Below are 26,480 nucleotides of genomic sequence, written 5' to 3'. Positions count from 1 at the left end.
GTATCACACTCTTTCCACTTAAAGAATGGCACAATTGCCTTAGTACAGTTTGATTGGCTATTGTAGAAGGAACGAATGCGCGACAAAATCTTTAAAATCCTTGTCAATATTTTCAGTCAATGATATCGAGTTGGAGTGAGTCACTACTGGTAACAAGTGGCTGCGTGCGCGCTGGTGAGAGTGGAGACGCCGGTGCGCACTGTGTGTGGTATGATGAGGATGCTGAAACCTACCAGGATTTTCCATGCACATACAACTACGTGTGATGTTGCCGCATTCAGCGCATTCTCGTCGATCAGAAAGAAACTCAAATGATGAGCGCCATGGTGGAGTCGGATCCTGTTGTTTGGAACTTTACGCTCAAATCAGACAACAGCACGCTCGCTAACGAGACAGTAGCAGGATATCCAGCAGATGAGTATTATAATATTGTTCACGTCACAGAAACCAAAATTCTTCCTGCATTTGTTGGATTTTTGTGCTCCACCGGGCTTGTTGGAAATATTCTTGTTTTGGTGACTATTTTAAGGTGAGTTTATAGGTTGACGAGGCAAAACTCTATTTTTAATTAATTTAGCCTACTTAGCATTTGTTCAAATATAAAATAAATAAATATAAAAAATACATTTACTTAATGACAAGTTAAATTCGTTACTGCTAACAGAATATATTCTTCCCTCAAATTGCAGGCTATACCTTTACATGGAATGGTATTTGTGGTTGACGATTTTCTCTTTCTATATAGACAAATATACCTGTGTATAGGTAGTTAGAAAGAAATATGACAAAAATCACATCATAACAAATAATAATAATTCATGTTTATGAAGATTTAAAAATTTTTTTTTGAAATCCTTATTGAAAGGATAGAATTGGATTTGATTTTAACAACTGGATATCCTAAGTGAGATACTGCCACTATACATTTAATATGTGATTCATTTGTCATGCAAGTTTAATTATATATGACAATAATAGATATTTTAATTTGATAATTTGACAATTTTTTTCTTAATCAAAATGTTTTTTTATTAGCCAAATCACAGACTAAAGAAATATTACTTTCAATTTGCCTGATTTCTTTTCCACTATATCATTCAAAACATATATATGTATATCCAGTGCATATTTGTTCATTTGCTTTTCATTATGAACATAATCACTGAGCATCAAAATTAAAATTAAAATGTAAAACTGATTCAGTATCAATTAATTTTGCTTGTACATACATACATAGATGTTTGTAGTCTACGTGATAAAGGGGCGGTCACACTGCACTTTTCGTTCCATTGACTAACATTCATACGCATGCGAATGCGTCAGACCGGAAACGCAGGCTCATGCGAAAAATTTCGCATTTCGCTGCGTTCGAAAGTTCCAAGTTTGGTGAACTTTGACCTGCGAATTCGCATCACGTGAAGTCGTGTGACCAGTAGATGATCGATACGTCACTGCTTGACCTCTCTGTACAGAAATTAAAAAATGAAGGAAGTGCTAATTTTAGCCGTAGCGCAGCATCCTATTTTATATAATACATATTTAAAAGATAATAAAAAAGAAGCTGCATGGTTCGCAGTGTCAATGGAACCAGGAACAGATGGTACATTTGAATGAGGACATTTTTTATTGTTTAGTGTGTATTGTGTATTGTTTAGTACGGAGAGTACAATATAATAAGATGCTTTCGAAGCCGTCGCAAAATACACAGTACAAGCACAGATTAATCCATGTTGTGATAACTGAGGGGAAACCGTTATATCTTGCTCCCGCCCATATTCGCAGCGGGGTCCGAAATAATTTCGCACGTTCAAAGGCTAGTGACCGCCCTTAAGCCGTATACGCATTAGGAGGTCGAGGAGTTCCGTATACTCACTTTAAAAAGCGCGAAGCCAACATCATTTTGTGACAGAACTTTCACACATTCATTTATAAATTCACCCCGAAGCACTGACTGTTTGAAAATCAATCACTTTCTGTTGCCAATCAATGCAATTGCGCAACTCTTGCGCAATAGCCTATCGAGTGTGTGCAAGACGCAAGTTTGAAATTGACTCATGTGAATCAATAAAGAAGATTTGAAACCAAAGCAAACGTTAACATTACAGAAACTACATAAAATCAGGCCAGATGAGGCTGCTACTATATCCTACGCGGTACAGAAAACCATAATATATCGTAACGTTACATGGTTGGTAAGTAAAATATAGCATATGTGTTATTATTAACCGCAAGAGATTGATGGTATATAAGAACAATTAGTAATTTTTTCTTTTCCAATGGATTAGCATTAAAAGACAGACAACAGTTGGTAAAAGCGGTCACTTTAATGCACGAATCCAATAGCTATTGATCCACATCCGATTTATTTCTCAATAATTTGTTCACTTGAGTTTTCGCTGATATTAGGCATGATGTCATGTATTATTCAGAGACACAACAAAACTGCTCGTAAGCACTGGATAGTTCTTTCATGTTATCTTATATTTGAATGGTGAAAAATCGCTTGCATGTTTTAATTGGCAAGTCATAAAACGTTGTGAAAAACATGCATATGACAATTTCGTGAGGAAGCACCATTGCCCCGATGGGAGAAGTGACAGATCATCTGTCCCGAGTCTTTTACATTAGACATTATTCTCGAGTCCTAATCTGGTCACGATCCAGTATGTTAGCTTTGCTTGGGAGCATAAAGGAAATGCATGCATTTATTTGTAAATTGAAGGAACTGAAAACGAAAGTAAATGAGAGTTGTAAGATTTCTTATCCTCTATGCTCCCTCTAGTGGACTGCAATTGTCTTTTAGAGGGGGCAGTTTTGCTTATCCAATTTAAGACGTCTATGGGAAATGTTGTATACTTGATAATTATTTATACGAAAACTGTAATGCTGTGTTCACACCAAACGCGAATAGAGCGTCAAATTCGCGTCTACCGCGTCTAGTTTGCCGCTTGAACATTTTGAATGCATTTGCGCGTCTAGAGCGAAATAGAGGCGAAATCCGCTTCTTGTGGGAGGGGCAAGTGCTAGGCGGTTGTCTGTTTGCAAGATGGCTGATGTTGATCGAGCATTCGGGGCTTTTCCACTTTTTCCTGCACACGCCCGAGGCGAAGGGAAGTAAAAGATGTGGTAGAAAAAAGTGCAATAGGGATAACCGCACCCTGGAGAGGATTGTGAAACAAAACCCATTCCAAAATGTGGGGAAGATTCACAAAGAGTGGACTGCAGCTGGAGTCAGTGCTTCAAGAATCACTATGCACAGACGTATGCAAGACATGGGCTTCAGTTGTCGCATTTCTTATGTCAAGCCACTCTTGAACAACAGACAGCGTCAGAAGCGTCTCACCTGGGCTAAAAACAAAAAGGACTGGACTGCTGCTAAGTGTTCCAAAGTTATGTTCTCTGATGAAAGTAAATTTTGCATTTCCTTTGGAAATCAGGGTCCCAGAGTCTGGAGGAAGAGAGGAGAGGCCACAGTCATTGATGGTTTGGGGTGCCATGTCACCTGCTGGTGTTGGTCCACTGTGTTTTCTTAGGTCCAAGGTCAACGCAGCTGTATACCAGGAAGTTTTAGAGCACTTCATGCTTCCTGCTGCTGACCAACTTTATGGAGATGCAGATATCATTTTCCAACAGGACTTGGCACCTGCACACAGTGCCAAAGCTACCAGTTACTGGTTTAAGGACCATGGTATCCCTGTTCTTAATTGGCCAGTAACCTCGCCTGACCTTAACCCCATAGAAAATCGGTGGGGTATTGTGAAGAGGAAGATGTAAAATGCCAGACCCAAGGTTGCAGAAGAGCTGAAAGCCATATCAGAGCACCCTGGGGTCTCATAACACTGGAGCAGTGCCACAGACCGATCGACGCCATGCCGCCTTGCTGCAGTAATTCAGGCAAAAGGAGCCCCAACTAAGTATTGAGTGCTGTACATGCTCATACGTGTCATGTTCATACTTTTCATTTGGCCAAGATTTCTAAAAATCCCTTCTTTGTATTGGTCTTAAATAATATTCTACTTTTCTGAGATACTGAATTTGGGATTTTCCTTAGTTGTCAGTTATTATCATCAAAATTAAAATAAATAAACTTTTGAAATATATCAATCTGTGTGTAATGAATGAATATAATATACAAGTTACACTTTTTGAATGGAATTAGTGAAATAAATCAACTTTTTGATGATGTTCTAATTATATGACCAGCACCTGTAATTTCACGAACTGTAGTGTGGTGGATCAGTGAATGCGGGAGAGGGGAAGAGATAACTTAGATACTGTGTATGTGTGTGTCTGTGTACAGAAGTAAACCGAATACAATGTTTATATCTCCTTGTTTCAGATGATGAGAGAGATGAAAGTCAGGCTAGGGATTTTAAAAACAGGCACTCTTAAATGTGCATAGGAAATTGCCAGGAGATAAAACCTATGCTCCTGGGACCATATTCATATAACATCTAATGATAAATGTAGCTCTTAACTGGCTTAGATGATTAGATGATTAACACTAAACAGTAGAAAATCAGTACAGTCTTCCCAGCTGTAAATGTTATTGGCTTGGATTTCATAAAAAATATCTTAATTTGTGTTCCAAAGATGAACAAAGGTCTTAAGGGTTTGGAAAGACATGAGGGTGAGTAATTATTGTCAGAATATTCATTTTTGGGTGAACTAACCCTTTAAAATCTTGTATTGCTCAAAAACAAAATTGACATGTTGATATCCCATAAGCAGTCTTTCAGAATGCTCTCAGTTACATGTAGATATAATGTATGCATTAGTGAGTGTGGTGGTGCTTATAGGGTGTCGCTCTGGGAGAGGTGAGTATGAGGCTGGGAGGGAAATACTCACTTAAAAACTAGACTACACCACTGCATACATACATAGGTTACATACATATATACATAAATACATACACATACTGCATACATGAATAAAATATGGCACATAAGGGACACAACAAAACAATATTGAGGCTGATGTGAAAAGTGATGTGAGCAGTGAACCATGACTATTCGAGTAGCCTCTTTAACTAGCTGTGGGGGAATTCCTCAAAGGATTTTCACAGCTCCATTGGATGGATTCACTCAGGAATTAGCCATGACCCACCCGCACTGGAGCTGTCACTCACTGGAGGTTATGTAACCCTGTTTGCAACTTGCAGTTTTTATTTTCACACATTTCTTTGTTGTTTCTTTAGCAGTATCTGATCAAGAGACCACAGATCACAAGTTCTTTCTTGTCCTTCTTGCAGGTCCGCCAAAAAGACAGTGCCAGATGTGTACATGGGGAACCTGGCTGTGGCCGACCTGGTCCACGTGACTGTCATGCCATTCCTGATTCACCAGTGGGCACGTGGAGGGCAGTGGGTGTTCGGCAGTACCCTTTGCACCATTATCACCTCTCTTGATAACTGCAACCAGGTGGCGTGCGCTGCAGTCATGACCGCTATGAGTTTGGACAGGTAATCAGATTTCCAGAAAAATGTCTTTAATAAAACAAGCATTAAGTGGGTTTTTCAGCAAATATATCAATACACATTTTACAAGTAATTCATTTTTCATTTAAAGAGTCCTTTTTATTTGTTAAAAGTATATCAGTTTAAATCACAATTTTATCCTACTCAAAACATCTCCAAAAATGCATTCATATAGACTCCTGCACCTAATGTGATGAGAAATGGTTGTGACTCATCATTTGATTCGGTGTCCTGATGCGTGATATTAAAAATATTAAAGAAAAGTAGCCTTTCTGAATCATTGATGTTAAATTTAAATTTGTTCTCTTCTGAAAACAGCAGCTCATGTTATGAGTTCTGAGAAGAAGAAAAGGAGACAGATAAATCTGAGGCAGACTGCCACAGGGAGAAGTTTCTAAAAGGGCATTATCTCTATACTGTAGGTTTTGAGAGAAAGGTTTTCTTTTACAGTGGTTTTGTATACTGGTTTCATCATAAATATGTGTAAATGTTGTTCTTAAAGGATCACTTCACCCATTTGCATTTAGCTTTGTATTGTTAGAAACCCAGTCATATATTATAATGATCATGGATTTTTCCTTTGTTTTTCCCTGAGATGGGAGAAATAAGGATTTAAGTGTTTTACTTCCTGCTTATTATGACGTAAAAATCGTCATTTTGCGTCATAATAAGCAGGAAGTCAAAATTCATTGAAAAGTGTAGAGACTACAGACACTAGCTTATTATTATTCCAGGGGATGGGACCCACTCACCCTACAGGCCTATTACAGATCAGTGGGTGGGACTAAACTTACAGAAACGAAAATGAAAATCCGCCATCTTGTTTGGAAGCTATGTAGCTAAGCAAACAAGCGCTTATGGAGTCAGATTTACGAGAATGGCTGGAGGAACAACTCATGATACGGAAGAAGAGGATTTTCAAAGTCTGTTGCTCGAAACAGATGTTCGTGGCTATCTATACGAGCCACAATATGGTGGTGCCTGTGCTCTCGTTGTGCGCCTACGGACACAGAGCTCGAGTCCGTCTGCTGCAAGAATTTGAAAGATGCCAATTTCTCCTCGAAGAAATGTCTGAGGCAGACAAGGACACGGATGTTTGCGTTGTGAACCATCCTAGTTTCGCCCCGCATATGGACAGAGGCGTCCTGGAGAAACGCCAGCCGAAGCCTGCAGGGACAAATGGACGTCTAACTGTAAAATAAGTGTTTCAATTTTATTTATTATTCATTTCGTGAAATGTAAACAATTTCTTCAAGCATTATTATCACGAAATGATTCCCGGTTAATAAGTTACGTAACGTCAACTGTAAACTGTTTGTGCAGTACCTTTTTTAATGCACAAAAAGCTTACTGTGGCATTGTTTACTACTGTGGCACGTAAATACCATACATCGCTAACTGTGTCCTCAATGTCTTGTAGACAATATCGCCTAACAGCCTAACAGCGGTTTTCTGGATTAGTGGGAGTGGCTTGTGGAGCTGTGCAAATGTGTTGCATTGTGGGAGTTGTGGTTTTACATACAAATGAGCCCTAAAGTTACTTTCTGTAATAACTCGGTCAAAAAGGCACCAAATTCGAAAGTTTTAATAGATTTCGACTACATATATGACCCACTTTCAATGAAGATCAATGTTCCCACGGGTGAAATGCTCCTTTAAATAATAGGAAATTATTATCAGGAAGGAAAATGTTATTATTGTTTAAAATAAGTACTTGTGGTATAAACAGGCAGGGTTCAATCACCGGTTACAGGTATGTAATAGGCAAAGCAGAGACATAATCACAAAGCAGGCAAATGGTCAAGGCAGGCAGGAAACAGTTCAAACATAATCCAGGTAAACAGGGCGATTCAGGTCAGGGCAGGGGCGTCGGACTGGGGGTAAAACCAGAACTGATTACCAGGGCCCCAAAGGTAGAGAGGGCCCTTGAAAAGTCTGGAATTTGCCCATTAGGACTGCCTATGCATAGGGCCCGGGATCTTGTGTAGCGCTCCTGGGTCAGGGCCCCTGTTATGGTTTCTGGGCCCCTTGAACTGCATAATGACTTAAGGATCTCCCTAGGTAAAAATCACGTTCTGGGCCCCCTCTCCCTCAGTGGGCCATTGGAATCCTCCCAACCTTCCCCCCATCACTAGCTAAACAAACGCAAAGAAAAAATAGTTCAAGCAAGAGTACAGCGCGGACTGCTGTTACCCGGATGAGCCTGTGTTATCAGCTTTTACCGGTTGTTATCTAGGGATAACATAACTTGCAATGTTGCAACTGACCAATCAGAATAAATATCACAGAGCTGTGTAATAAATAAGGAAAAACGTTCAGAATTGTCAACCACGGCAAAACAAAACCTTGCAAAGAGAGTGTGTGGGCATGCTGGCCAAATATTTCATGGGATAGGGGACAGTTGTGAGTGAAATCAGCACCAGGTACAGGATGATTGGAAATGAAGTCCATAAAATGATTAGTACTCTGGCTACAGCGCCCTCTGGTGGTGATCAGAGGGAGCCACACAGGCTTGATTTGCTACAACCACTTTCATCAGCCATTTTGTTTTACTTTTTTTTTATTAATAATTTGTATAAGTTCAAAAACAGCAACAGTAATAAAAATATAGGCAAAGATGTAACATCATGAACTGAAATATTAAAAAAGCTTTCATGAGAGCAGAGTTAAACAAAAATTTCAATATTGTATTTTTAACTATTGAAAAATTTTAGAATATTTACATATTGACACATAAGTGTGATAAACTGTATATTTTTTCACAGACGATTATGATGTAAATGTTTAATGGCCTATTTTGTAGTGAATACTTCAAAGTTTGTGTATGCCTTTAATCGCAAATTAAATAAATATATTTACCTATGAGCCTCAATAAAGTTAATGAATAGTTACTGAATTGTTAGAGCTACAATATATAATTTGATGAAAGCTGATTAGGTTTTGATTATGCTTCTCCATTGGGCATTGCAAATGATTTTTGAAATGTGGCTAGTAGTGCAGTTACTGTGTTTTTATGCAGCACAAAGTTTAAACCAGGTGCATTAGTGTCTCATTTAAAGTTGTGACACTGTGGACTCACCACTAGAGGCCACTCTTATCACAATTATAAATTACATAAATACACATGTATGTGACTGTGCTTATTTATTATGTATGTATAAATACACACACATGCAGTTTATATTTTTTAATATTTACATGAATATAGATTTATCTTATTATATTTTATACTATATAAATATATTAAATATATAAACAATTTATATATATATATATATATATATATATATATATATATATATATATATATATACACAGTGCACACACATAAAAAAAAAACTTTTATTTCAGATGTGATTAATCACTATTAATTATTTGACAGCACTAATTTAAATACAAATACAGGTATTTTGTTTTTTGAAAATACACAAAATACATGTGAAATTGGCCATCCAATGCAGGAATTCCTATAGGCTGAAATCTAATACACAAATACACATGTTTCGATGTGTACAACTGCTTAGAAACTTTTGTTTTTATTTTGCATACCTCTTAGGAATTGCAAAACTACCAAAAAAAAAGAAAAAAAAAACATAGGCTGATTTATTTAATGTTAAGTTTATTTTGTTCTATTATAAAGTTTATTCTAAAATGTAAATTTTTAAATTAGAATTAATTTAGATAGTATTTAACACTATTTGCTCAAAGGTTTTTTTTTAAACAAACGATAAAACCAAAACCTTAAGACTTTTTTGTGGTGAACCATTCATTAGTCAAATTAACAGTTATTGATGACAGACTAATAATTTTGTCTCTACATAAATATACATTTGCATAGATGAGTGAACACAATTACCTAATTTTGTAAATGTGACAAGTTTTTTTATTATTAAGCACCAAGGCTGCATCCAAAAACTCTAATAAAACTCTGTAAATACATACATACAGTACAGACCAAAAGTTTGGACACACCTTCTCATTCAAAGAGTTTTCTTTATTTTCATGACTATGAGAATTGTAGAGTCACACTGAAGGCATCAAGGGCTATTTGACCAAGAAGGAGAGTGATGGGGTGCTGCGCCAGATGACCTGGCCTCCACAGTCACCGGACCTGAACCCAATCGAGATGGTTTAGGGGTGAGCTGGACCGCAGACAGAAGGCAAAAGGGCCATCAAGTGCAAAGCATCTCTCGGGGAACTCCTTCAAGACTGTTGGAAGACCATTTCAGGTGACTGCCTCTTGAAGCTCATCAGGAGAATGCCAAGAGTGTGGAAAGCAGTAATCAAAGCAAAAGGTGGCTACTTTGAAGAACCTACAATATGACATATTTTCAGTTGTTTCACACTTTTTTGTTATGTATATAATTCCATATATAATTCCACATGTGTTAATTCTTAGTTTTGATGCCTTCAGTGTTAATCTACAATTTTCATAATCATGAAAATAAAGAAAACTCTTTGAATGAGAAGGTGAGTCCAAAATTCTGGTCTGTACTGTATATATGTATATAACTGTATATATATATATATATATATATATATATATATATATATAACTCTCTATACATATATGTATATTAACTCTAATATTAAAAAAAGCTTTTAATAAATATTAAAAAAGCTTTCATGAGAGCAGAGTTAAACAAAAATTTCAAGGCTGAAATCTATCTGGACCTGGAAAAAGAAAAAGCTAACAAACACATACGTTTCGATGTGTACAACTGCTTAGAAACTTTTGTTTTCATTTTGCATACCTCTTAGGAATTGCAAAACTACCAAAAAAGAAAAGAAAAAAAAAACATATGGAGAGTAAAATCTATATTGTTTTTCATTGATGTACAGATACCTGGCCCTTGTTCATCCATTTCGTCTGTTGAGTCTCAGAACCAGATCCAGGACTATCCGTATTAACCTGTTTGTGTGGGCGGCCTCCTTCATCATGGTTCTGCCGGCCTGGGTTCATGCTAAAGTGATCCGCTTCAGGGACGGTCTTGAGAGCTGTACCCTTAACCTGGTCTCTCCCAAAGAATTGCTCTGGTAATTGGTTCTGCTTTACAAGTATATGCAGCAGGTAATACTTGCATTATAACCTGCTGCACAGGTCTATTATCCTTCCTTCTCTCAACCCTCTGTTTATTTTTATTGACATAGTTCTGCTTTAAAGTCTGAATTCTATTCTTCTGTTACTCTATTGTTACACAATCTTCTATTGAAAAGGAAAAGAAAGTGGCTCACAAATAAATAGCTGTTTTTCACATACCATTTTCAGAATTTTGTTTGAGAACTGCTATAAAGCCTACAAAGTTATATAGATTTTTTTTTCAGTGCAGTACTCTAAAAAAAAGAAGTTATTTTCTGTTATCTGCTGTGAAAGCTGCAATTCAGTATAGTGGCTCATAGGCTTATAGTCACTTAAAAGCAACACAATAATTTTTTCTGTCAGTATCTTTTCCCCTTCACTAAAAATTGCATGTACAGAAGTCTGTGGCTCTGAGGAATCCAGCCTTCTTGTTTAATTAAAATAAGTGGGCTGTAACATGCTGTAGAGAGGGAGTTGTGAAGGGTTTAAATATGTGTCCTCATATATCTGTAGGTATACACTCTACCAGACTGTGACCTCCTTCTTCCTGCCATTACCTCTGATTCTCATCTGCTATATACTGATTCTTTGCTACTCCTGGAGAATGTATCGCAAGAACAAAAAGGCTAACAGGTGAAGTTACCTTCATCATAACAAGTATGTGATATAAAACTGGCAAATCTGCTAATTGAATTGCTTGTGAAGCCTGTCACAAGCTTGACTATTCTAGAATAGGTCTACACTGGTTTCGTTCATTAATGTTTAACTTGCCATCCATAAAGAGAATATCTACTGCAAAGTGAATAAGTGAATTTCTTGTATGAAGCTGTCAGATGTGATATCCCGTTCAAGAGTTATCCGGCTTATACAGTATAAATGTTTTAGTTTAAGATTGAGAGTGCATTGTGATGTAGATTTTATGGGCTAAACCATGAATTATAAGTCAAATCTATAAAAAATATCCTAGGTTTTCTAAAAATGACAAAAATGCAAAAAACATAAATGCAACAAATTTTGCAGAAAGTTTAAGCTAAGAATTCTTAAAAGCACTTAATTGTTTTCTGTTAAACGTATATTATTTGAGCTGTAAAAAAAACTTAATCATTTTAGACAGTTTCAGGGTTTTAGGTTCTATGGCATTATATTGCCATACCTCACTGTAACCAAGTGTTGTCTTTATTAAAGATTTTTTGCTGTGTTAAACAACATGCCACAAATGCTATTGAATGCTAATGTCTAATGTCTGTGAATCCAGCCCTGAGTGTAATTACCCTAAACTTAGAGTTAATGTTTAGGCAACTTACTGTATGACCAAATCCCTCATTCCCTACTTTTTCTCAGGTATAACACCAGCCTGCCTCGGGAACGTGTGGTCCGTCTCACTAAAATGGTCCTGGTTCTGGTAGCGGTTTTCCTGGTCAGTGTTGGGCCATACCACGTGTTGCAGCTAGTTAACTTAAGTGTACCACGCCCCTCATTAGCATACCACACCTGCTACTACCTGTCTGTGTGCATAAGCTACGCCGCCAGCAGCATAAACCCCTTCATCTACATTCTGCTGAGTGGACACTTCCGCCACAGGCTGGTCTGTCGGGATGCACCCAGCATGCCAAGTGTGGAACGGGAAATCCAGGCCCCCCGCTCCAGTTTTTAAACTGAATTCACACTGAAACACACATAACGTTGTAAATGGATGAATCAATCTTAGGCAAAGTACACTTGTTTTGAAGAAAGATTCTTGTTTCTTGTTTTCAATTGTTGTTATTGGGAGTGATTTTATAAAGGAGGCATGAGATGTTTTCTATCTATCTATCTATCTATCTATCTATCTATCTATCTATCTATCTATCTATCTATCTATCTGTCTGTCTGTCTGTCTGTCTGTCTGTCTGTCTGTCTGTCATTATGCCTATAAACCTTCAAACATTTCTCAAAAATTTTAAACAAGGCTTTATTTTGCCAACATTCAAAGTTAGTTTTTTCAAACTTCACTTTTCTACCTAAAAATTACATTAAAATGTATCTAGTCTTGACATTTCAATGCTTTTTTAAAAATTCTATTTCCTTTCATTTCAAATTTGAATTGCAATTATGCCATTCCAATTGAGAAACTGAAACTGCATTCTCAGTTGAAAATGCATGTTCGATTCAATTCTGAATGACACACAACCCTGCCTTCAATTGAAATTGAATTAAGGTTTTGAAGGACATTTTTCCGATCCAGACCACATTAATTTGTGGTCTGCAGTATTCATCATCTGAGAAAATAAAATGTAATAATAACTGTTACGTGTATAATAATATGTTACGTGGTTGTCTATTATAGTAGTGTATATTCCGGTGTTTTGGTGTTTCTTTTCTCTTCGTTTCTCTCTGCTGCTCTACCAGGTGCAGGAGAGAGAGAGGTGATTGCTTACACCTGCTGCTCGTTACTGTGGAGAGTTAAACTCAAAAGAAGCTTGGAGTAACATTTAAACTGAAGCTTACCTTCCAGAGTGCTGTGTCTTGTACCTGCTTTCTGCTTGTTGCCCTATGTAGAGTTGAGGCTGTGTAATTTTTTATTTTTTTATTTTTTTTAAATATTAGGCTTATTGTAGCATATAGAGTGTTACCATCATTTCTCATTGTTGTACTACCTTCATGCTTAAATATGCTGGAAGCTGTAGGGAGGTGGGTGTCTGTTTAATTTTTGTAATCTATTTTTCTTCTGGTTTTGGTAAGTTGGTGTATCTTTTATTTTATTTTTTTGTAGCAGTTTTAGTTTTACTCCTTAACTTGTCAGAGGGTACTTTTTTTGGCATTACCCCCTCCTGAAGTCTGCTTTGCTTCCTTTTGGTTTTCTTTGTCGATTTATATATCTTGTAAGTAAATCCCTGTTGAGCTGAAATTTAATGTGTCTATCGGGCAGGGGATGGGCATACTTGCCTCTTTTTTTTTTTCCACTTCTTTTCACAGTTTACTCCCTTACCCTAGACAAACCTTACACCTGGGAAGTGACAACAATTGTGTTCAGGGCATTTTAGGATTGTATGGTGTGAAAGTGGATGTTATGATGTAGTGTCTGGCAGCTCTAAAAAGTGGTCACCGAACAGACGGGCAGGATCTGTTTGCAGCCCAGCTCCCAAAGAGGAATCAATTCTCAGACCAGAGACAGACAGGGACCGTGTCTGACCTATGCCTGGCGACAATGGCTGGAAACTCACCCCAATGCTTTGTCTCTGTCTCAGTTGTACCTTTTATGGCCTAGTAAACCAGCCAGAGGCAAAATACCAACTGATGTGTTAAAATACTTGTCAAAATTTGTGTTTCAGTGTCAACGTAGCTTGTTGAGACCCTGCGTTTCAATAATACTACTCAATACAATAATATACAAACTGTTTGTCAATAATTCCAGTGCAGCAGTAAACATTCTGCCTGGGCAGCAAAGTGGTTTTACAATCTTCTGTTTCTACAGTAACTCTGTTAAAGCACGTTATGCTAAGTCTTCACCCTGTAAATTCCCCATTACGTAATTTTTTTTTTTTTTCTTTCTCAAACTTTGAATTGTCATTCTGGTCTCAGAGGAGGCATAAGGGTTACTCCACCCCAAAATGAACATTTTGTCATAATTCACTTACTCTCATGTCGTTCAAAAGCCGTAAAAGCAACGGGAACACTTTTTGTAAGAATAAAATCATTATTTTTGTTTTCTTCGCTTACAAAAAGTGTTCCTGACACTTCATATAACCCAGACTGCACATCTGATGTCAGCTGGAGTATTCTGACAACAACTTTTCATACCTTTTATGGACCATGAGACTGTTATTTACTTGGCAGTCTATGGGACAGTCTCAAGCCTCCGGGTTTTCATCCAAAATATCTTAAATTGTGTTCCGAAAACGAACGGAGCTTTTACGGGTTTGGAACGACATGGGGTAAGTGATTAATGACAAAATTTTCATTTTGGGGTGGAGTAACCCTTTAAGTCAAAACCTATACAGATTTAGAATAGTACTGTGTATAGTAATGTATCAGATGTTTGTTATACAGTATGTTAGATATATTTGTAAATTTTTATCTCTTTTAGTGGCATATTTTAACTTGAGTTTTTATTTTTGGATGAACTAACCCTTTAAATTGAAAATTCTGTCATAATTTACTTATCCAAATGTTGTTCCAAACCTGTATGACTTACTTTCTAATGTGGAAAACAAAAAGATATTATTTTGAAGATTGATTTAGTAAAAAGTAATATCATAACAAATATGCCTTTTAAGGCTTTTTCTTCCACATAAGAACTACTCTCAGTTTGTGTGAGGTAACCATGATGTTTAGTGGATGAAAATGTTGATTTGACAGAGTTATTTGACTATGCAAAAGCATGGTGCACATTGGACATTTCCCGCTCCCACAACTGCAGCACATGCTCGTGTGGCTTGTGCTGATTATCCAGTCTCCACAACTCCAGATGGATCAACACATGCTGAAAATGCGACAAACCAAGGTGCAGTTTTCCATTTGACATCAATCTTTCACTTCTGTTTGGCTCAATGCCTGTATAAATGTCTCAGAGGTGGAAAGAGTACAAAAATATTCTACTCAAGTAAAAGTATCATTACATTAATGAAATTTTACTTAAGTACAAGTAAAAGTACCAGTCTAAAAATCTACTCAAGTAAAAGTAAAAAGTAGCTCATTTAAAATTTACTCAGAGTAAAAATTACTTAGTTACATTTTAACAGTGGGAGGGAGTCAAAAATGGGACAGGCCAAGGGTGTTAAACTCAGTTCCTGGAGGGCCACAGTCCTGCACAGTTTAGATATAACCCTAATTAAACACACCTGATCCAGCTAATCTAATCATTTATGTTTATTTGAAAACTACATGATATGTGTGCTGGAGCAGGGTTAGAACTAAACTCTGCAGGGCTACGGCCCTCCAGGAACTGAGTTTGATACCCCTGGGATAGGTCTATTAATCTCAAACTAGTTGTTTTTAATTAAAGGAATCAGTTATTTAGAATAATAAAACATTTGGGCTGTTACCAGGCAAATCATTATCAACAAACTCATCTTTTAATGCAGAGGAAATGCAGAAGATTCATTGGAAGTGGCATTTAGATGTATTACACTGTTTAGTGTTTAACCTGCAGTTACAAGTGCATGAATAATGTTTTGATATACAAGACATAAAATGTTGAATACTCATTTGAAATAAGAAATTAATTATTTAAAAAAAATCAAAAGATACTTTAAATGTGAAATTAAAATGGCCAGTATGTGTCAGCAAGTCACTGTTAATAAGTGAGTCATTGCGATTGAACCGAATCATTTAAACGGTTGATTCATTCAGGAACGAAACACTGTCACGTTGCTCAGAGACGCAAAACTGTGCTTTGGTGGCTGTGTTTGGAATTATTTTCTGTTGTAGAAATAGAGCTAAAAAGGCAATATGGTGTCTAAAACGCAAGTCTCTTAATTAACTTGTTTACTGAACTGTTATATATATGTATGTATATATTCATGATGATTTTTGGAGGAAAAGATGGCATTCTTTGTGTGATTTTGATTTAATATATGAAATTATATAAATATGTGAATTTTCTGCCCCTATATCTTCAATTCTGTGATCATTCTAAATGCATTTTAGGAGACTGAATCACACAGTGAAAGAACGCACTATAAATGCGTGTGCACATCATTAAAACAAAAATAGCACACTCCTCACCACTGTCTTTTTGGCTAATTTGTGCAAAACCTCTTGCTAAAATGTCAAAGCTTCATTTTAACCACCAATGCAACGATGCAATTATTTAGCTTACCTCTACATTCTTGCGAAGGGTTGATGTCTTATCGAGATTTTATAAGCTGCTAGTTTGGTCTTCCTAGGCAAGTACAGCTTACACTGCATAATAGAGCATACATATGGCCAGGGGTTCACTTCATTTCCTTCGAGTTCAACATCAGAATATGACGGGGTTTCGTTTTCAGCGGTGTCTGCACCACTAACGCCTGTTTTGTCCGTCTGCATCTTTCTTGTGATTTTAGCGCCAGTTTGCCCTCCTGCCCATTTACTGCCGTAGTTTCCAGGGAGCGATTTATTTTTTTTATTTTATTTTTTTTACTCAGTAATTAATGTGTTTTAAAATGTAGCGAAGTACAATACTTCAAACAAAATATACTTAAGTAAAAGTAAAATTACAGATTAAAAAAATTACTTTAAAAAGTATTAGTACACAAAAAAGCTACTCAATTACAGTAACGCGAGTAAATGTAATTCGTTACTTTCCACATCTGAAATGTCTTCATGCTTCCACTCTCAGACTCAAGGAGTAAAACATAATCTTGTTGTCATCTTCAAAGTAATTTTAACAGCCTCATCAGAGTTTGTTTGCATGTTAATTGAATCTGTGTGGGTGGACTTGCTTTATAACCTGTTGTTGTGTATCTTGTTGAAACACTTCTGCCTTGGGCATACTGCCTGTAGTCTTATAAGAGTATTGTTTACAGGTTAATTTCAGAGCTATACTTTGGATAGAGGCCTTTTATATTTACCTTTTTGGATAAAGACCTGCATTTGTAGCTTTGTATGGTGCAGTTAAGGATGTACGATCAGATTAACCTTAGAAGCAGGTTAGAAGACAAAGGGCGCAGAAATCACCTGTACCGAGCACGAGACGTGCCGCTTTAATGGTTTTAGAAATGATTGCATGCATTCTAATGGAGGACATTAACATGCATGTGTTTGAAACAATAGCGTCTCTCATTGTTTCTCCATTCTTCATTAATGCTGTAATTCAGTGCAAAATGATTGACTGCCAATCTTCATGAACATCAAAGCTTTTTTTAATATATAATTTGCCCCAACCAGAAACCCTATTAAATTAACATGCATTCTGAATCTTTTGCCGAGGAAGTTGCTTAATGAATTGTGAGGGGCATTGACAGTGAACAAGGCCTCACATTAATGTCAGAATTAGCCATTTAAAATATTGTGTGTGTGTGTTGTCCATTTCGAATCAGGCTGAGATAGTGTGTGTGAGATATGAGTGAGGTCTCCAGTGCTCTTCATGCCCCGTTAATAACCTGGTCTGCTTTGATGTGGCAGTGTGGAGTGGCTCTTTCTCTGCTTCACTTGTGGCATGTAAATCTGGCCAGCATTTTATCTCCTTACCTGCTCAAGGGCGACTGCATTTGCTCTGGCTGCCTGTATATGCATTCAGTTGTAGCATGAGTCATGAGATGACACCTATCCAACAAGCCTCTCACAAATACTTTTAGGAAGAATGTGCTTCTGTTTGCATTTGCTTTTCTGCTCATTAGATGTTATTGATTCTCTTTATATGACATTCAGTTAATGTAACACAAACATGAATATGAACACTGCTAATGCTCTATTTCTGAAGGGCTTGTCTAGCTTTAGGCTAGAATTGCACTTTATTTAGCATAAATGTGACTTCATATCTCTCACTTGTAATTTTAGGTCTCTCAGTGTGACTTTATATCTTGCAGTCGCATATTTACATCATGCAGTGTGATATTTCTCAATTTCAGTTTCTTGTAATTTCAACTTTGTATCTCTTATTGTCAACTGGTTCTTGTAATTTCATCTTTTTGAAACGGCAACTTTTTTCTTTTATAATTGCAACTTTCTCACATACATCTTGCAGTTGCATCTTTGTGTCATTGTTTTGTCTTTATCTGTCACAATGTGACTTTATATAAGCTACAATTTTATTTCTCATATATTTGAGTTTATATCTCATCTTTATATCTCACAATTACATCTTATTTGTCTTGTAGTGTAACTTTATTTCTCGTAATTTCTACTGTGTTTCTTTTAATAAAATTATCTGTTTAAACTTTTTGATGGATATCCTTTTTATTTTTATGCTGAGATGGCAACAGGCCATTCCATATGCTTGTCTGGTCAAACAAAGTATAAATAGTTTAATTTAGTTATTTTAGTTTAATTATTATAAAAAGTATAATTTAGTGTTTATATGTGTGCTATAAATTATAGTGTATGCAATTACACTGTAGCAAATCAGCTCAAAGGGGAAATATGAATAATCAATCATAACTAGTTATAAGTAATTATTAATATTTAGATCCACTGTAAGTATTTACTTGACCTTTCAATGTCAACTGTCTGTCAACTCTAAGAACGTTAATTTCCTGGTTAAGGAAAATAACTTTCTTACTATACAATACCACTCAGAGCATGTAGCAAAAATCTGTAGGATTAGGGACTTCAGTTATGAGCAAACAATGAACAACCTCAAGTGTGATACAAGTAAGACTTTATTAACTACATAAACACTTAAACTAGTCTAACACATAGGAAAAAGGGTTAAAGCTTAAGCAGTGAAGAGAAAAAGAAATAAAGACATGAAGCTATGGTACAATTTGATATTCAGCAGATCTACAGCCTGAAGGAAAGTTTATTAGTTCAAACACACCTTGGTAAAAGGTGCATATGATACTTAATGTATCAATTAATAAGACTAAGTTTGATACTTGCAAGTCTTGCCTGTTTGATAAAGAGTCCTGATGCACTTTGGGGCTCCAGCTGGTTTCTGCTGAAGTGAGTTTATGAGTAAGACCAGTTCGAATCAGTGGATCTTGATGAATGAATAGTCAAGGCCGAAGGCCTAGCGCAAGTTTAGCGTGGTTTTTAAGGCTCTTAGCTCAGCATCTTCTCCTGGAATTCCTGAATCTAAAAGATAACACCCTGATCTGCTGATCAGTGATCTATAAAGGGGGATGATGTCACACCCTCAGGATTTGAGTGAGCCAATGAGGAATGGTACCTTTTGGAGGGAAGTTTTACAACTCTTTGTCTCTACTCTGGTTTCTTGCATATGAAATTAGATTGGGGGGTTCAAGAGAAGAATATTTAAGATTCATATAAAACTAATGTGTTGCATAGGCATCAACATATAATATACACTCTCATTTAGTTCATGAAAATACAAACTCATAGATACCAAACATCATATAGATGAGGTTATATTAACTATTATTATATTAACTAGTGATCCATCATATATATACATATCATATACAAGAACAGTGACAGCATACACAATGCCCGAAAGTATATGTGAATTAATTCAAAGAAAGGGTTTTCTATGAATTAATTAGAGAAGAGTCCCTTTTTATGTGCTCTATGTGTCTGTTTCTGAGAGACTTGAGTTAAGGGTTGCTTAGCCACATGGCCGTCGTAAACCTAGTGTTATCAGATAGTTTGCCTATGGTTGCTATGGAACCAGAGGCCTGTTCTGCCCTTTTTGAGGTGATAGTTGCCTTTTTGGGGACGGGTTCATATACCCTTTGGTTAGATGAGGAGGCGTTAGATATTATTTGTTAAATGTAACAAATAGTTGTGTGTCTGATTGGTCCAAATGCTACACACCTGCTCTGATTTCTGCTCTAATATGATTGAAACTTAACTGCTTTGGTTCATCACATGCCAATCATATATATATATATTTTTTTTATATATATTTTTTTCTTTTTTTTATTGACCGGTTCTGGCCAAAAAGCGTCTCCCATGCAATCATCATAGAGTGTCAAAACTGTACTCCATTGTGCATTTGGTTGGTTAAAAACACATTTGTTGTTTTGCGCTAACCCAAAGAGAGCATGTGTGATAGCCCTCTTGACCTTGAGATGAATTGCTGCCCAAACCAGTCCCTGTTGCACATTACCATTTAAATTATCCAAGGGGAAGGTTAGGTCAGCTCATTTGATGCTGAAATGCAAATAGAGATTAAAGGAGAGAACTTGCAGTGGCCTATATTTACAGTAGTCGGTCTTGTATTGGTGTGTTCGGTGGCAGAGGTGCAGTGTATTGTCTGTGTGCATGTGTTAGACAAGAGAGTTTTGTAGGAGGGAAGAGCACATTGTCTATTTGTTCTGCTTGGTCCTCGTGGGTAGGTAGCTCATTAACCATTGTAGCCTGGCACAATAGCCAAGAGCATCTGGCTGTATGGGTACAACAAGTAAAGCACAATACCTGTAAACAGCCAGCAGCTTAATTGGAAATGGCCCCTGGGATCACCAGGCTGTCATAACAATAATAGACTTGTATAGGTGCATAATATCAAAATTTCAGAGACCTATTGGTGGAGAGAGTGTGTGTGTGTGTGTGTGTGTGTGTGTGTGTGCTCTTGTTTTTGTGACATATCAGGACACAACTCTGTATAATGACACGGGTATGACACAGGTATTACAAGGAGAGGGTGACTTAGGAAGACATAACCCATGTCCCCATTTTTCTTAACACTTATAAACAATACAAAATGAGTTTTTTTGAGAAAGTAAAAATGCACAAAGTTTCCTGTGAGGGTTAGGGTTAAGTGTAGGGTTGGTGAAGGGTGATAGAATATACAGTTTTTTACAATATAAAATCCATTATGCCTATGGGATGTCCCCACAAGAAAACACTGAAAGATCGAAAAGAAGATGATGAATTGACCACAGTGTGTGGTAATAAAACTAATCAAATCAGATAAAAGACTATTGGAAAGGGTGGGAGTCAGTAGGGACTTTGGAGTGCTACAGGTGCATCTCAATAAATTAGAATGTTGTGGAAAAGTTCATTTATTTCAGTAATTCAACTCAAATTGTGTAACTCCTTTATTAAATAAATTCAATGCACACAGACTGAAATAGTTTAAGTCTTTTGGTTATTTTAATTGTGATGATTTTGGCCAGCCCAGGTTTCTTTGACAGTGGCCTTCAGCTCATCTGCATTTTTTGGTCTCTTGCTTCTCATTTTTCTCTTGACAATACCCCATAGATTCTCTATGGGTTTCAGGACTGGTGAGTTTGCTGGCCAGTCAAGCACACCAACACCATGCTCATTTAACCAACTTTTGGTGCTTTTGGCAGTGTGGGCAGGTGCCAAATCCTGCTGGAAAATTAAATCTGCATCTTCAAAAAGCTGGGCAGCAGAAGCTGGGCAGAAGGAAGCATGAAGTGCTCCAAGATTTCTTGGTAAACAGGTGCAGTGACCTTGGTTTTCAAAAAACACAATGGACCAACACCAGCAGATGACATTGCACCCCAAATCATCACAGACTTTGGAAACTTAACAGTAGACTTCAAGCAACTTGGGCTATGAGCTTCTCCACCTTACCTCCAGACTCTAGGACCTTGGTTTCCAAATGAAATACAAAACTTGTCCTCATCTGAAAAGAGGACACTGGAGCACTGGGCAACAGTCCAGTTCTTCTTCTCCTTAGCCCAGGTAAGACACCTCTGACGTTGTCTGAGGTTCAGGAGCGGCTGAACAAGAGGAATACGACAACTGCAGCCAAATTCCTTGACACATCATGTGTGTGGTGGCTCTTGATGCCTTGACCCCAGCCTCAGTCCGTTCCTTGTGAAGTTCACTCAAATTCTTGAATTGATTTTGCTTGACAATCCTCATTTCAGCTGGTTGTGCATCTATTTCTTTCACACTTTTTCCTTCCACTCAACTTTCTGTTAACATGCTTGGATACAGCACTCTGTGAACAGCCAGCTTCTTTGACAATGAATGTTTGTGGCTTACCCTCCTTGTGAAGGCTGTCAATGATTGTCTTCTGGACAGTCAGATCAGCAGTCTTCCCCATGTTTGTGTAGCATAGTAAACCAAACTGAGAGACCATTTTGAAGGCTCAGGAAATCTTTGCAGGTGTTTTGAGTTGATTAGCTGATTGACATGTCACCATATTCAAATTTGTTGAGATGGGTTTATATTAAATGTGAGCAAAAATCATCACAATAAAAAAAAACTAAGACTAAACTACTTCAGACTTCAGTCTGTGTGCATTGAGCTTATTTAATACACAAGTTTCACAATTTGAGTTAAATTACTGAAATAAATGAACTTTCCACGACATTCGAATTTGAGATGCACCTGAACATAATTTTGATATATCATTAAATGATAATACTGTGTTCTTTTAATTTGGTATACAGTCAGAAAAAAAATGTGCAAATATTGTCACTTGGACAGGGCCCTTTTAAGGTACATATTTTGCACTATTTACCCCTAAAGGGTGCATATTAGTATAATTTGAAAGGGTACTGCCCAAGTGACAGGTTGTTGTTTTGAAAGTGTGTAATTGTGACTCTTTTTTTAAATTGGATCCAGTGTTTGTTAATTTAACAAAAATACTGATCCTTGGTGTGAAAATGTTTATAGAGTATTATGAGCTAAATAATTAGATCTAAAATAGCATGCTTTAAAGTACTTTTTTTTCTCCCACCTGTAACTACTCTACTATTTAGGTTTACCTTCATTTATCAACTTCTGTGTGTACAGCAAATTTACTGGTTGATCTCCGTCTACTTATTGGTTCCTACATTAATTTGTAACATGATGGTGAGGACCTTATTTCTATCACCTTTAGATTCTTAGTTGTCGGTGCCATTAGACTCAAAGATACAGATTCTTTTAATGCTAAGTGGGAAATGAATCCCATTTCTGGCTGCAATTGTTTTTAAACAATTATAATTCTGCTTGTTGGAAAGATTCTCTATGGTATTTTTCCTCCTTAAAGTTCACCACTTTAAAATCTCCTTCTGCAGATAAGAGTATAAGTGCACTGTGTAATCTTCTTTTGTGGCTGATTGCTAAGGTGTGGCACCTCCTGAAGAGTTTATTCACAAACACCCTTGATGAGACCCACCAGCTGTTCTCAAGAGGGTTGTGTGATAGTGTGGCTGGGTTGCTGGTTTCGTCCATCTAAAGATGACCTCTGGCCATGACCTCAGGCACTGGTAAACTGAGGCAGGTATTTGGCCCAGCAGTGCCACATCACATTTAGGTAAAGTCCATGTGATAGACCCAGATATAGAGACTGCAAGTTATTGGTCTGAATAATGTCAGGAATCATACGACAATTTAATGAACAGCAAGTAGACCAAACCGAATTGCTGGCAGACAACGGGCACCAAGCAGGTCCTAGGAAACACGACAACTGCAGTGTAGACTCCAAGCAGGCGAGAAATGTGATGTGCTGCGATGATCCTCAAACATAGGCAGACCACAGTTCAAGCAGACATATAAGCTGGATCTCCAAGCAAACCAAGAGCGGGACCAGAACTCAACAGAACTGATCAGAACAGAGACAGCAAACCAAACAATCTGACACTGAACCTAACTGACACAGCCCTACATATAGGGCTAATAAACGAGACACCTGCGACTGATCTGACTGCTAGTCAGCGCAACTGGCGCTGATAGGCAATCAGATCAGTGCAGTACACACAAAATGAGCAAGCAAACCTGTGAACCGTGACAGACGGTGGTGGTGGAGGTGTGGAGTGATGATGGAAGGAAGTAGCGTAGATTCCGGAAGTGATCCGGAAATGGAGGATGTGGATAGTGGAGGCGGCGAGAATGGAAGTAGTAAGTGGAGTGTAGTAGAAAATCGGAAAAGAAAGAAACAATCTTCAGAATCGGGTAGTGAGAAAGGAAATCTCCAGACTAGAAGAAGGAAAGAGGAGTATAAGGTATTGTTGAAGTTTGTTGACTCTGTAAATACGATTAATCCGTTGAAGCTGACGAAAACATTGAAAGAAATGATAGGGACAGTTGAAAGCATTACGACTTTGAGGGATGGCAATCTGTTGTTGTTTTGTAAAGACAGTAGGCAGCAAAAATCAGCTCTGGGTATAAAATCGATGATTGGACATAAGGTGTTGTGCTCGATACCGGAAGAAAAGAATTGGGTTAGAGGTGTTGTAACAGGGATTCCGACAGATGTCACGGAGGAGAAGATTAAAAGAAATATCACGGGAGCAGCAGTAAAGTTTGTTAAACGGCTCAAGTGTGTTAGAAATAACGAGAAGATGGACAGCCTCTCAGTAATGATAAACTTTGATGAAAATAAAATGCCAGAGAAAGTTTATTTAGGATTTGTAAGATATGCAGTAAGACCATACGTTCCACCGCCGCTAAGATGTTATAAGTGTCAAAAATTCGGTCATGTAGCGGCAGTATGCAGAGGTAAGCAGAGATGTGCGCGGTGTGGAGGTGAACATGAGTATGGCAAATGTGGGCAAGGTGTAAATCCTAAATGCTGCAACTGTGGTGGGGATCATAGTGCAGGATACGGTGGTTGTCAGGTACGGAAAAAGGCAGTCAAGGTTCAAAATGTTAGAACGACAGAAGGAATAACATACGCTGAGGCATTGAAGAAAGTAAACCAGATTCCTAAAACAAATGAAACTATGAATGAAGAAATTCATTCAAAACAACAGAGTAAAGAACAAAGAGATGAAAAGGTAGTAGTGGATGATAAGGTGGCATTTGTAACATTTATCGCTGAAGTAGTGAACTGTTCAGCTCAAACTGAAAGCAGGACTGAAAGAATCAAAATCATTATCAGAGCTGCAGATCTGGGGAATGTTACTGTTGACATGATAAATGAAAGGCTCAAGATTCCAACATTAAATAGTCAAGCAGTAAATAGTCAGACAACATGTGGTGGATCTTAATGGTGTTATATATCTTGCAATGGAATGCAAGAAGTTTGATTGCAAATGGACAGGAGTTTAAGAAATTTATAGCAGACCAAGAGAAAGGCCCAGATATTATATGTATACAGGAAACTTGGCTTAAGTCACAATATAACTTTCTAATACATGGATATACTACTATTCGGAGGGATAGACAACATGGCAATGGAGGTGGAGTAGCTACTTTTATAAAGCAAGGAATTGGGTATAAAACAGTTGAGGTAGATGGGGAAGTAGAAGTTGTGGTGGTGGAAATATGGGAAGGATCAAGGTGTATTAGAATAATTAATTTTTACAATCCATGTGATAGGTTAAGCAAGGATATTCTAGAAAGTATAGGAGGAAATGAAAGTCAAAAAACGGTGTGGTGTGGTGATTTTAACGCTCATAGTTCAATATGGGGAAGCGCAAAAACAGATTATAATGGTAAGATCATTGAAGATATGCTAGATTGGGGAAGATTAGTGTGCATTAATGATGGAAGTCATACTAGAATTGATTTGCATAAGGGAAGGCATTCGGTATTAGACTTGACAATAGTATCTGAGAGTTTAGCGAGTAAATGTGAATGGAAAGTACTAAAACAAAGTACAGTAGGAAGTGATCATTTTCCTATTTGCAGTAAAGTTGGAGTAGATATAGAACAAAGAGTGGGGGAAAGAATGCCTAGGTGGAGGTTCAAGTCAGCGGATTGGGATAAGTATAAGGAGTTATGTGGAAGCAAAATGAAGGACATTAGTAAATGTATAGAAGATGTTGATGTTTTTAATAATGAAATATGCAAGGTTCTTCAGAGTACAGCAGTAGAAGTAATAGGTAAGAGGAAGGCAGGCAGCAGGAAGAAAGTTATGCCATGGTGGAACGAGGAGTGTAGTGAGGCAACAAAAAGGAAAAATAAAGCACTCAAGAAGGTAAGAAGGTCACTTAATTATAATGATTTAATAAGTTATAAAAGGGCACAAGCTATAGTGAGAAGAGTCATTCGGACGTCTAAAAGAAATTATTGGAGGGAATTTTGTAATAGAATAGGGGAAGACATTGAAATAAGTGAGTTATGGAATATGATACGAAAGATGGGAGGGATACAAAGAGATTACAACATACCTGTATTAGAATATAATAATAGACAAATTATATCTGAAAGCGGTAAAGCAGAGGTATTTGCAGAAACATTCGTTAAAATTCATAGTAATTCGAATTTATCAGAGGATGCGAGGAAAACTAGGGACCAGATACTAAGTAAATATCCTCATTTATTGGAGGAAAAGGGACTTTCAGGAAGTACAATGGATTCAGAGTTTACTTTGTACGAATTGAGAAAAGCGCTTGCAGGGGTTAAGCAAACATCTCCAGGCAGAGATGACATTTGTTATGAGATGGTAAAACATTTATCAGAGACAGCATTAGAGACAATTTTGAGGCTTTT

General features: G+C 37.2%; 1 protein-coding gene across 1 annotated transcript; it reads left to right on the top strand.

Moving 5' to 3' along the window:
• The first annotated feature begins 173 nt into the window (after window positions 1–173).
• On the top strand, window positions 174–12,357 carry LOC132103676 (melanin-concentrating hormone receptor 2-like). Its single transcript, XM_059508772.1, has 5 exons — window positions 174–529; window positions 5,252–5,461; window positions 10,319–10,513; window positions 11,070–11,189; window positions 11,898–12,357. Exons 1-5 carry the CDS (start codon window positions 312–314, stop codon window positions 12,208–12,210), a joined length of 1,056 nt encoding a protein of 351 aa, XP_059364755.1. The 5' UTR covers window positions 174–311; the 3' UTR covers window positions 12,211–12,357.
• The last annotated feature ends 14,123 nt before the right edge of the window (window positions 12,358–26,480 follow it).

Source organism: Carassius carassius, chromosome 24 (genome assembly GCF_963082965.1).
Source record: "Carassius carassius chromosome 24, fCarCar2.1, whole genome shotgun sequence".
NCBI lineage: Eukaryota > Metazoa > Chordata > Actinopteri > Cypriniformes > Cyprinidae > Carassius > Carassius carassius.
Note: the sequence above shows the minus strand (reverse complement) of the source record. Positions and strands in the feature narration are given on the sequence as shown.